The sequence below is a fragment of the Pterocles gutturalis genome, unplaced genomic scaffold (assembly GCF_000699245.1).
Source record: "Pterocles gutturalis isolate BGI_N339 unplaced genomic scaffold, ASM69924v1 scaffold2751, whole genome shotgun sequence".
Lineage (NCBI taxonomy): Eukaryota > Metazoa > Chordata > Aves > Pterocliformes > Pteroclidae > Pterocles > Pterocles gutturalis.
This window is the reverse complement of record NW_010100075.1, coordinates 54,234-67,715: the sequence shown is the minus strand read 5'-3', so window position 1 is coordinate 67,715 and position 13,482 is coordinate 54,234. Positions and strand designations below refer to the sequence as shown.

Genomic DNA, 13,482 nt, shown 5'->3' with positions numbered 1-13,482 from the left:
TGCTTTGCTCTGAGGCAGTGGCAAGAGCAGTTGTCAAGGGAGCAGAGACTCCATCCAAAGACATTCTGTATTTTTCACTTCTCTGCGTCTAAGAGTTTCTTTCATTTAGAAAACTCTTAAAGACCAAGCTATCTCTGTGTAAAGAAGATCTGGGGAATTTTTAACAATCTCTTAAAAGCCTGCTTTTCCATTTTTTGCTGCTGAAACATTGATGTCTTCTGGGTTACACTGAAAATGAGTGCCTGCCACTCCCATGGGTGGGAACTGGTGGAGTTCCTGTGGTCCTTGCTCCCTGCCCTTTCCAGGCGTGGTGACCACTGCTACGCTGCCTGGGTGGAGCCCATGGGAGGTCAACCTGCTTGCAGTGACTGTTCACGGTTGTAGGGACATTAGTGCTCACCACGTGCAATTATGGCTTCATCCTTCCTTTTGGAGTGATAGAATCACAGAATGGTTTGGGTTGGAAGGGACCTTAGCGATCATCTAGTTCCAACCCCTTGCCATGGGCAGGGACACCCTCCACTAGCCCAGGTGGCTCAAAGCCTCGTCCAGCCTGGCCTTGAACACCTGGAGTTACCTCCTGCTCTCCTCCTCCTCCCAACAAGGGACAAGTCAACACCTGGGACAGCAACATGATCATTTTAGCAAGAAGCTAGCCTGTACAAGGCACACAGAATAGTGTGTCACAGGTTCACTGAGCCTTTAGCAAGAATACAGCCAGTGCAGTCCGTGGCTGGAGTGTAGGAGTGACCTCCTCGCTGTGTGATTCAGGGCAAAGCTCTGGCTCCTCTGGAGGGAACACAGTAATGAAAATTCAGCTCTGCCCCTTCAGTCTGCAGCTGCCTGACCTCATGTTCTGCAAGAGCAAACCTCTGAACAAAAACCTCACTCTCCCTCATCCTCTGTCTTACTTGTTCTTTCTTATTTTGCCTTTTCATCATCATCTTGGGGTTCTTTTCTTCGCTTTGTTTTGTGGGGTTTTTTTGCAGTAATGTTTTGAACACAAATTAGTGAAGAAATAGCATCCTCTGGAAAAGGGTATTACTGAGAATTATGGACCAGTTTGGCCATGCAGTGGCCCTGAGGGAAAGCCACATTGCCAAACCGGGTTTTAAACCCATAATCCAGGTAATGACCTGTCTAGAAGGTCTTGTGAATGTTATATACTTATGATGAGCCAAGAGTTGCTTGAGTTGCTTTTTACTGGGACATAAAATTCTCTGAATGCTTTATTTAACTTTACTGCGTTGGACGTTTCTGACTGCCTCTCTCCACTTTTCCTCTGTGAACAATTTCTAAAAGCAATGTGTAGCTCAGTTAATTGTTGGGGTTTTTTTTCATTTCTTCTCCCTGACTGAGCTGGTTGCAGAGGTGCACCTATCCAAAACCCGTAGGAGTACTGGTGCTCCTAGGGAAGCTCTGGCACCCTCAGGGATTTCTCTTTCAAGCCATTCCTGGGAGTGACTTTGCTTACTAAGCCTTTGACTTTGTGTCTTGTTTGATGCCATTGCTTTTTTCAGTGTCTGTTTTGGCTGGAGACACCTGAATTCCAGCCTGGCATTACCGTGCTGGCATCTCAGCACTTTGCACTGAACTACCAGCCTGTACCTTCCCTGTCAGAGCCAGACTTTAAAAAGAGGAATTAAAAACATGAGTAATCTGCATAAGTAATTCCCCCAGACTCAGGATCCTGTGAAAGGTGCAAATACTGCGTCTGCAGCTTCACATGCACACAGAGCTGCTGGGCAGTGGAAAGCTGTGGTAGTGTGCGGCTGAATGCCGTGGGGTTGCAGACAAGGGAATCTATAGCAATTTGGCACAGGTAGCAAAAAGTTGCCTCTTCACAGGACAAAGGTAAAACTCGCATCTTTGATGTTTCCTTGTTTGATGTCTGTGAGTGGTATAGCACATCAGTAATAAAAGATCAAAGATTTCCCAGGTAAGAATGAGGCGCAGCGCTAAGCAAGCAGATGGAGTTGGTACCAACTACTCAGACTGCTTTGGGCTAGCACCTTGGTGCAAAATGGTCAAAAAAGTGTATTGAGGGGCAAATTTTCAGGCAATGGAGGTGGGGACCTGCCTCATGGTTTGTAAAATAGTCACAGTAAGACAAGAATCTCCCCCACCATTGCCCGAAGTGAGTACTTTCTTTCCATTGATGAGAGCCCATGGGAAATAAGCATCCAGTTCTGCACATTTGCTGTGAGGGGAATGTTGTCCCAGGATATTTCAGTGCCATTAAGTACTTTCTTGGACTGAGATGGGTTTTAATTCACAGGGCTGTGTCCAGGCTGGTTGCTAGCAATGCGCTGCAGTAAGAGCCAGGAACTGCGAAGTCCTGTTGTGTCTGTACAAACACCGCTGCCGTGGTGCTAATTGTCACATTTCAAAACCTTCAGGTGGCAGCTCCTAACTCACAGCTCAGGAATTTGCTAATTATTGCTTGCCAGCCAGAAAGGCACCTGTACATCTACTCCAGCTCTCCTGGAGTTCTGCACTGTGGTCTCTCTTGCCCTCTGTGTGCTTATTTGGAAGAAAATCATTTGACTTCTGTGCAGAAGAAAGAGAGTGGTGTCAGAAAGGCTGGAGTAGTATCCCCGCAGATCCTTATCTTTGGAGGCAGTGAACCAGAAAGTGCGCTTTTGCGTGGTCCTAAGGGAATCCCAGCAGAAAAGCAAAGGAATTTCTGCTTGAACATGGTAGAGGGGAAGGGGAGGAGATTTAGCTGTTTTTCAATATGTTTTATTTTATGATGTTACTCCTCTTACAAACATGTGACCTGCAAACCCAGCGGGCTGATGAAGACAAGCCATGAATCATTTATGATCATTTCTCTATTTGTTAAGGGATTTCTTGGTAGTATTGTGTGCCTTAATTGCACTGACATTCCCCACTCAGAAATTCAGGAGGGCGAACTGGAAAATAAGGAAAAAAAAAATAATCCCCAAATCTGTGACTGCCAAACAAAGCTGCTTTTCACATCCTGCACTTGCTGGAGAGATCAAAGGAAAATGCAGTCATTTCTCCCTCCTTCTGATCACACATTGATAAAGTTTATCTCGTCTGACTTCAGCTTTTAGCTCAACACAAATCCCTCTGACCCAGATGTCATTTATTAGCCCTGTGGTGCACTTGAGTCCAGCAGTGTCTGTGCCACCGAGCTGTGATAGTGCAGCTCTTGGTGAGCCGCAGCACCCGTCATGGGTGGCTTCTTCCCGGGATTCAGGATGCTGGAAGCAAGCACCGAACCCACAGCCAACAACAGGGCTGCAGATTTACCTGTTTTTAATCTACTCCAGTTTAATTGCAACAGCCAAGAGGACGGAGGTAAATAAGAAAGTAATTGGAACCGTAATTGGGAGATCTTCCTTGTCGCAGGGACGCAGATCGTTTCTTTATTCTCCTCCAAAGGGATATAACTCAGTAATAATTTTGTCCCAGTGACATTTATGGGAGAGACTTGAAAGGAGCAGAAGAAAAGAAACAAGCCAAGGGATTGTGTTCCCTTGCTGGAAGCGTGCATCAGAGCTGACGTGCTTCTGAAATCCTTCCCAAACCCCCCTCAAAGAAGCACTTAGGAGTTACTTAATTGACCATTAGAGGATCCAGAGTTGCTGTTGGCAAACCCTCATTACAGAGGGCAGGAGGTAGGGACCGCAGCTCTGGCTTCTTCTGAACCCCCTCTGCTCCTCTGCAGAACCTCAGTGGCTGTTCGTGCCTCACCTCGGTCCCTGCCGAAAATGCCACCGTTGTTCCCGGCAAATGCCCCAGTCCCGGCTGCGAAGAGGCCTTCTTGACATTCCTCTGCGTGATGTGCGTTTGCAGCATGATCGGAGCCATGGCGCAGACACCATCTGTCATCATACTCATCAGGTAGGACCGCGGCCAGGAGGAACCGATGAGCTCGCCCAGGCGCTGCTCTTGCGGTGGGAGCAGGGCTGGGGGGACCATGGGGTATGGCCGGGAGGGTGCTGCACAGCTCCTGGCCTCTGCCTTTTTGGCTGCATGTCCCCATATTGATGACTTTGGCTTCACTGGATCAGAATAATCCTCCTTTGACTAAGCACTCCCTGGGGGAGACACCTTGGAAGAGCTGCCCATATTTTCAAAAGATTTTGAGCCTCCTCAGCAAATGAGGAGCTATGGGCACAGGGTTTCTCACATGTTGCTGCCTTTACGTGCAGGGAGGAGTTGGGGATGTGAAAACCTGAGTAGTCCTGCCTGAATTTCATCCCTTCTTTCAAGCGTTTTCTCTCTAAGCCACTGTTTCACTTGGTAGCACCTGTTTCGTCCATGGCATGGCCCCACTGAGTTCAGTGCTCACAGTACTGGGCTGCTAGAGAGAACACGGGAATTGCTCCAGTATGGCTCTGGTCAAATGGGAGTGAGGAGGGTCTGGGCTTGCAAACCAAGAAGATCCCTACAGGGATGCCACAAAGGAAGGTGGCAGGGTTGTTCTTACCAAGGCTGGGATTAGCACAAGAAGGGAAACACAGAAGTGCAGTTTCCAGTTCAGGTGGCAAGGATGTTACAGCTGCATCAGGAAAAGCACAGAATTGCAGCCCTGTGTTGTCAGCATTTAATGGTTTAATAAGATACCTTTAGCGATGGCCTGGAGATCTTAGAAATCATGGAAAAGTGAAAGGCTGCTGCAAAGGCTAGCTTTGGTCAGTACACCCCTGGCTAGAGTTTAACTTCTTTCACCCTGGACCAAGTCCAAGAACAGAAGGAACTTGAAAGTCTGAAGGACATCTCTGAGTTGAGTCAATAAGAATAGGTGGGTGAAAGTAGCTTATTCAAATAACTGACCTTGTGGTATTTCCAGACACATGGAACACTTCACCTTATGATATATGTATATGTCTAAGCCCACGTTTATCCAGAATTACGTATCTGTCTGGGCTGTCACTTACTGAGAATAATAACCAAAGGCATAAATAGCAGATCCATTCTGCTGCCTGGAAAATTCCAATAAAATTCAATCAATAAGGTCTGTATTAGAAACACACTCTTGAGTGGATCTTGGACAGAACAGCTCTGTGAGGGCATATCTCCCTGCAGGATACAAAATGAGATATTCCACCTACTAGTTCATTTCTCTCTTTGCATCTACACTAGCTAAAGGGAAATCAAATTTCTCATGATAAATATTGTGGCAAAAGTAATTTGAAGTTTGAAGAGTTCTTTGTTCAAGGGAGCTGCCAGCACCTGTAGGATCGTGAATGGAGATGTTTTAGTGTCGACTGCAAATGAGATAAGCCAGTCCCTAGCCAGGAAGAAGAATACAAGGGAATAAGAAAAGCGAAGCGTATATTAAAAATATTCGGCTCACAGCTGTAGGAAATAAACAATTCACACTTCCAAATTAGTAACAATGTTTGCCTCAGAATCACTGATAGCTACCAAAATGTCTGCGGAAGAGCTGTTGATTCATGTTCTCTTGCAACTGCCGTCTTGGTTTGCTAAAAGAAAGTTTTGCCGTATGAGTGTGTCCCTGGTGTCTGTGGCAGTGACAAGTGCCGTGGGCAGCTCCTATGGTTAATCTAAAAATGAACTTCAGTGTCCACGAATTAGATGTCTTGTCTAGGCAAGTCAATTGTTCACTGCTCTAGTCGGTGAGAGAAGGAGATGCCTCGAGGTGGCAACTTTTACTCCACCTTAAGGTATGGGGATTGACTTTGGAATTAAATATAAAAAGGCAGACTGATGGACACCACCACTGATTAAAACCCCATAAAAGCAGGTGATCAGAATGGTCTTCTCTTAAATTAAAACCCATTGCTGTTTCTGGCTGTTTTATCGCTATTGTCTGATTCCCCTCCAACATATTTATAGAGGACCACCACTGCCACCATGGGTGTCACTAGCAGTGCTGACTACAGACCTCTGTAAGGAGCTGATGGAAGAGGCAGCTGAGGCCTTTAAAGCTCCCCTGTGTGATGAATCTATTCATATAGGGATCCCTGTCCTGCTTTCCCAGCCTTTATATACTGCAGGAAATAAAATGCTATTATAAGACTTAAGACCAAATTAATGATTTCAGAAGTTCCAAAGGCTTTGCTGAGCCTACCTCTAGAGGATGACTTTAGCCAGTAGCATCCTTGAGCTAAGCAAATTAGAAAGCCATGAATTATTTTTTAAAGCACCTTTGAAGGATAACACTAATGCGATAGAGTGGGTTGTGTTTGAAGCAAAAGCCAGCACAACTGTTGTCTTCCCAGCATTAAAAAAAAAATCACATGCTAAACTCAGGGCCATGAAAATGAGTCTTTTTGAGCACGTCCTCACTGGGAGGCTTGGTTTAACAGGCTGACTGAACCTTTCGGTCCATCATCCTCCCTTCTCTCTCTTGTTCCCAGTAGTCTAGGAAGTCTCAGAACAAGAAGTTTTCTCTCCCACCAGTTCTCAACATCTAGAGCCTTGAAAGCACGATGGCTTGTAAATGATGATTTACTGGGATGGGAATTTCATTTTTGCCCATCTGACGACAAGATTAGCTGTTGTTATTAATGACTTAGCTAAATTCCTGAACCTATCACCAATGCAATTACTTTTGGGGCTGTAGGCAGTTCAGGCGAAGGGAGAAGAAAAACCCCATTAATGACTTTTTGAAGAGGTGGTGGTGGTATTCTGGCTGACAGCACAAAATGGCCACAGGGTGTGTTAATCACAGTGGAACAACAAGAATCGATTTCACTCTCTCCCTCCTTCCTCCCTACAGAACCGTGAGCCCCGAACTCAAGTCTTATGCTTTGGGGGTGCTTTTCCTCCTGCTCCGTTTGCTGGGTAGGTACAAAAATTTCATGTCCTCCTCTCCCATCCTTTTCTCCCTCATGGAAAACTGTATTTTTAACATGCAAAAGTTGATTTCTACTCCATGCAGTGCTGCAGTTGTCATGAGTGGGGTCTGACACAACAGGGTCCAAGCCTGCTCTATGAAGGATATCACATCAAGGCTCCTGAAGGCACTTTTCCTGCCATTTGAATTGTGCTAACGGGAGAAAATGCAGTGTTGCATGAGAAATTACTCTTTCTGCCACGGTCCTTTGCAACCAGTTACTCTTCTATAGCTGTTATGAACACGTCAGCAGCTTGCAAAATTACTGCTCTATTGCATATTGCTGAAGTAGAGGGATATGTGTTTTCATCCTGGTTTGAGGGACAGGACCTGTGTTACATGGTGTGGTCGTCCCTTCCTTTGCGTCTCTCGGAAGGGAAACTGAAATGAGACAGGCTGAGTCCTTGTATCCTCCTGTGGGTTAATACCCCATTAAAATGCACATGGCTGTTCCTCTGGACCAGTATGTGCTTCTCATGGATGAATTAAAAGGAACACACTGAGCGTGGTTTTGGGTCAAGGTTTTTTTTCCTCCTGTTGAAGAAATGGCTCCTGTTTTAAAGTTCCTATATTTCAGCTCATTAATCTTGATGATTCAGGGCAGAGCCCTCTCTGATCCATCATTGTGTGGATCCATCTCAGGCATGTGGTTTCTGCGTGTTGTGAGGGTAGAATTTACTTTTTTGTTTAGCAGGGTATGGGCAGTACCTTCCCTGCATGGCCCCCCGGTCTCAAAGGAATGAGCTGGAGAGTAAAATGCCATCTCCTAGGCTGCAGCAAGACACCGGGAAGTAGGGGACAAAAACTCCCACAGTATTGTACATCACTTTGAATAAGTGACCTCATTTATGTACGTCTCTTTTGTAACACCTTATTCCCTGTTCTCTGAAAGGGACGTGTTGGTCCCAGACTAGATTACAATAAAGCCAATTAGATTTTCATGGCTTTTGGTGATGTAGCTGCAGTCATACAGAAAGCTCCATCAAGCGCTCTCATCTAGAGCCCAGATAACTCCAAGGGAAGCTTCTGGGTTGACTTGGGTCAGCTCTGGTTCCAGCCTTGCAAAGACAGCATTTTCTGTAGCTGTTGGTGCTGCTGTCGGGTTTTGGTCTGTCTTCAGCTCTCACGGGCTGAGTGCACAGTGTCAGCAGGCAAGTGTGCAAGGAGGATGGCTGTGAGCTGTTGTTTCCAAAGGAAAAAAATACTTAGGGGAGGAGATTTTCTTTATGTTTTCAAAAGAGAGAAACCTCCTGAGGTAGTAGTGTCTGGAATTCCTCTAAAACTAGGCTCAGACATGTGTGGCTAAGTTGAATAAATATTTTTTTCTTCCAGTAGAGAAACCATAGTAAGAATTTAAACTCCAATCTTTATATGTTGCTCTGTGACTAAGGAATTCCCATGAAATAAGACAGTACATCCTGAAGCACATCAGCAATGCAGCTTGAACCCACACAAAATGAAGAGAAAGGTACTTTTCTATATGAGCAAGGGTATCCAAATTTTGCCTTTAACAACCTGAGGTTTGAGAATAGCTTTGCTGATTTATTTTAAAAGCTTTTCGGTTCACCTTTAAGCTTTGACTTAAGAAGAGAGTGATAATAGCTGCTTCTTGAACCAAAGGAGAGTATTAAATATAGGAGGTATGAGACCCGGAGGTGCAATCGTCGCTAATAGATTTCAGTAAGACAGAAGCAGATTTTCTGTACCAGCCCTACAGTTTCTGCAATGAAATATACATAGCAGAAATTCTTGCAACACTTTGCAGTAAGAGGTAAAACATGATTGAATCTCTTTAATATTTACTGTAATAACATGAAACACGACTGAATTCTCCTGGTATCCTCCTGGATGTATTATCTCATTCCATAGGAATTCTGCTGTGAAAGGGCAGCATAACTGTGTTCATATAAAAATACTACAGCAGTTTCTCTGAGAAGAGTGTAAAGCAATGCTGTTGGAGACAAAGGTTTGGAATGGAAATATCTGGAATGGCAAAGAGTTTTAGACTTGAAGGTCCTGGATGCATCCTTTCTGGATTGTGTTCACTGTGCATCCTAGCAAAGCCTCTGCCTAGCCAGGGTGCTTCCTTTTGTTTTTCCTTCAAGTCCATTCTGTTCTCCTCTCTTCTTCCAACATGGCAAAAACACAGTGTTTCTCTCTCAGAGGGACTTTCCAGTCTGCAGTGCAGCCCCTCAACTCCCTCGTCTTAGAGGGTCTATGCACTGAGTTATTCCTGTGAGTCTCTTGTTCTCTCCTCTGGTAAAAATGACCTGAAACACTCACTGGTTGCTAAAAGTTTTTCATATATTTTTATTTAAGGTTTCCACATCCATGCCTGCATTCACATAGGTGTAGCTTTGGAGTTCAGTGAAACAGATCCTTCCTCAAGTCTTATGCGGAGCAATTTCCAGGCCAAATTATCTTGAAACTTGGGAAGGCAGCTGAAGGCAGCAGATGGGGATGACAGCTCTCTCTGAAGTTCAGCCTATGCATTTCCAAAGCTTTGTATCAACATCTCTCAGCATGTTGACAAGTAGGGACTCACACCTCAGAATTATGATCCAAATGCAGTTTTCTCTTAGTTCAGCAAGCATGTGGCTCCTGTCTGCTTGGTCACTGCCATGTTGGGATGTCACCCCCTCAGGTGGCACCCAGCACCAGTGCAGCACTGGGCACCCAGACCATGTTCAGTAGCACCGTCTCTTTGCATGTTTCTGGCAGGAGCTCAGCTGAATTTTTAAATTCCAGGTTGAGTGTGTGGTTATCCACAGGTTTCAAAAAAAAAAAAAAAAAATCTTTTAACTTAGAAGCAGAACCAGCCCAGTCTGGAATTTCCAGTCATTGAAATGACAAACAGAGCTGGCGCTGACATTTTTTCCAGAATATAACCAGCTTTTTATATGCGATGACTGGAACTAGTGTTTCTAACAAAAAGGCTGTCTTGCTTTTGTATCATGTTTTTATTGACTACATTTGTGCTATTAATGACTGGTTAGAATGAGTACCAAAAGATCGTATAGCCTTTCTTAAATCCAGCATTTATTAACATATAAGGAAGATCAAACAAAATCTGAGAGCTCTAGTCATCAACAAAATAAAATAGAGAGATCTCCCTTACCACAGGGAATAGTGAAGACAACCAATTTATTTGTAGTCTTAGGATACATGTCATGAATGCCACTACTTTTTGCATGACGAGCTGAAGGAAGGTGTCTTTTTTAAGCCTGGAAATCCAGGTTAATGATGAAACTGGATCCAAGATTAAACACTTCTCTGTCTAGAAACTACAGTCCTTGTGTCTGTCTAGGCATGTATTTATAGAGTCTCGGCTATCACAGCACCTACAGATGGAGTGATACCATCCAGGGTGTGTTGTGCCTACCTGCTGTTGGATTTCAGGAGATACGATGCTCTCCTTTGCTTGCTGTCTTAACCCACAGCAGTGATTTTACCGATTAGGGTTTTTTCCAGGGTTTATCCGCTTCCAGCTTCCCCCTGTAAATACAGCAGAAGGAAGAGAAATGGTTTACATTCTGTAGAATATCCACATTTTCTCCTGAGCGCTGCAGGCTCGGTGCACGTGTGCTGGCTGGGGAGTGCAAAGCTGGGACGTGGATGTCCTAATGGCCATCAGGGTGATGTGAAACAGGGCCTCTGCACTATCCCTGTGGGATGGGGAAGAGTAGAGAAGAAAAACATTGCCTTTATTAGTTAAATGAGATTGGAGTGATTACTTTGCTTGAAGATTGCAGCTCTGCTGCAAACTATGATTGAGGAACACTCATCAGTAGTTAGCCGCAGTGGCTGTGGGAGAATCCTGCTGTGATATTTCATTTAATGCTGCACTGAAATTATCCCTTCTTTTCAGATTTAATCTTTGGTATCTATTAGAGGCCATTGTTTCTTTTCCTTAGACCCAGAGAAAATCTTCTGTGTCAGGGAAAGGTCCAAAACTGCATCTCCACGCCCCAGCTGATTTCAGGCTCTGGACTGGGGTGCTATGACATCCTTCAGGTGAATGCCTCTGCTGGTTTTGGCTGGGATAGAGTTCATTTTCTTCATGGTAGCTAGTATGAGGCTGTGTTTTGGATTTGTGCTGAGAACAATGTTGACAGCACACTGATGTTTTAGTTGTTGCCAAGCAATGCTTACATTAATCCAAAGACTATTTCAGCTTCTCATCCCGCCCCTGCCCTCCTGGCTTCTTCTCCACAAGAAGCTGAGAGGGGACCCAGCCTGGACAGCTGACCCCAACTGGCCAAAGGGATATTCCATACCATAAAACATCATGCTCAGTATATAAGCTGGGAGAGTTGGTCAGAGGGATACGATCACTGCTCATAGGGACTGGCTGGACATTGGTTGGTGGGTGCTGAGCAGTTGTTTTTCTTGGTTTTTTTGTTGTTCTCTCTTTTATTACAATTCATTATGAGTAGTGGTAGTATTATTATTATTTTATTTTATCAAAATCATTAAACTGTTCTTATCTCGACCCACAGGTTTTCTTACCTTTTTCTCTTCCTTATTCCACTGGCAGCAGGGGAGTGAGCCAACGACTGTGTGGTGCTTATTGCCTGCTTGCATTAAACCCCGACAACACCTCAGAGTGCAGAATTACTAGTATCTAAAGAGAGAGCAAGCTGCAAGGCTGTCCTCCTCCTCCTCTTCCCTTTACCCCTCTACTCAGTCTCATTAGGCAGATGAGAAGCTTAATAAAAGCCACTTAAACTTGAGTAAAATCCTCCCTGCATGGTGATATCAGCAGGTCAGGAATCTCTTCTGGAGATGTTGAGTCCAAGCTAAAAACTCACCCACAGACTTTGTTGAGGTTCATTTAGAACTTAAAAAATCAGAATCACAGGCTGCATCTGGGACCATTAACCTTGATAAAGCGTCCTCTCTTTCCATTCACTGCAGTCACGTCTTCTCTCTTTATCGTTAAGGATCATAAAAGCATGATTTGTCTCTCTTATTTTGACAGGCTTTATCCCACCTCCGCTGATCTTTGGGGCTGGAATTGATTCCACGTGTCTGTTCTGGAGCACGTTTTGTGGCGAGCAAGGAGCCTGCGCACTGTACGACAACGTGGTTTATAGATACCTGTATGTTAGTATTGCTATAGCCCTGAAGTCTTTTGCATTCATCTTATATACAACCACCTGGCAGTGCTTGAGGAAAAACTATAAAAGATACATCAAGAACCACGAAGGTGGTCTCAGCACTAGTGAGTTTTTTGCCTCTACTCTCACCCTAGACAATCTGGGGCGGGACTCAGTGCCCCCAAATCAATCACATAGGACAAAATTTATCTATAACCTTGAAGACCATGAGTGGTGTGAAAATATGGAGTCTGTTTTATAGTGACCGTGGAGGGGTGAACTATATTAATAATACAAGGGTCCTTTTTAATAAAAACAAGAAAAGAGCAAGAATGAAGAAACGCAACGGCAAAACAACAGCAGCAACACAGGAAACTTTGTCTTTTTCTCAAAGTCAGACCCAGCCAGGATTCTTGAGAACAGCATCTTTTCATGGGATCACTTGTGAAATCCTGTGGGTTGATGGAGAAAGCAGGGGAGCTGCCGTGGCTGGGTACCAGCCCCTTTGATGACAGTACGAGCTTCCAAGAAGGCGATCGGCAGAGGTTCATCGGAGAGCTCGGCGAACGGACAGGCTTGGGTGTGAGGCGTAGAGAAAGCAAGGTGATCACGGCAATGCCGGAATAGGGCGTTGGTTGGAAATGGGGTCCCAGGGATACGTGGAGCCCCGCAGTGTGGGGTGAAGGGTTAGCCGGTGTGGGTGCTGTTCAAACCCGCTGCGCTCTGCGATGGAAAAGAGGGAGCGGTGCTGGAGTTCTTCCACCAGTCACACTCTGTCACCAGCCACCAGTCCACGATAAATACCTTGAAAGCTGCTGGAAACCTTCCAGGTGGCAAGCAATGCTGTCCTTCCAGCCGAGGCTTATTCGCAGATCGCAGCTTTGTGGTTGTCTGGGAATAGCTGTGTTCAGATCTCTCCAACCCAGTAAAGTTCAAGACATTTGCTCACACTTGCCAAACGTGCTGTCATTTTTAAAGGGGGATGAATTCCAAATACTTGGCTGTGTAGTCCTCTAATAAGATTTTTTTTTAAAAGACTTATTTTCAAATCTATGTTAACCCTTAAATCACTGACACTTTTCCATAGGGAAGGATATATTTGTGCTAGTTTGGGGAAGGATCCTGTTTAATTCACCCAAACATAACGTGACTCAAGGGGTTTGTTTAATCCTCTGTGTTTTTTATCCATACGCCTTCATTCTAATATGCTACCAAGCCAATGAAGACACATAATATGTTTTTAAAAAAGAGAACGAATGCACTGTGTCTCTATAAAAACTGTGTCTCTATAAAAACAGTTGTTGGTTGGAGAATTATAGATAATATGATGATTTACATAATATAGTTTTTTCATATTCTATGTGACTCAATGAATACATATATATATGGAGGGGCTGTTTATGTTCTCTCCAGTTTTTAAAGATATATATATATATATAATTTGCAATCTAGAAATTATGTGGTGGATGTTTTCTTTAAAATAAGTGTGTGTGCGTGTGTGCGCGTGCGTGTGTGTGTACGAGATGAAAGGACTACTGACCTTAC

At 44.5% G+C, this 13,482-nt stretch overlaps 1 protein-coding gene across 1 annotated transcript in view; it reads left to right on the top strand.

Moving 5' to 3' along the window:
• The window catches only part of SLCO3A1 (solute carrier organic anion transporter family, member 3A1), a gene marked incomplete at its 5' end in the record, with an annotated part of 107,684 nt that extends 95,485 nt beyond the window's left edge, over positions 1-12,199 (top strand). Inside the window, 3 exons of the mRNA XM_010078160.1 lie at positions 3,698-3,873; positions 6,722-6,786; positions 11,820-12,199. Of these exons, the coding sequence (XP_010076462.1) occupies positions 3,698-3,873; positions 6,722-6,786; positions 11,820-12,199 (621 nt within the window). The remainder of the gene's footprint in view (positions 1-3,697; positions 3,874-6,721; positions 6,787-11,819) is intronic.
• Between the last annotated feature and the right edge of the window lie 1,283 nt (positions 12,200-13,482).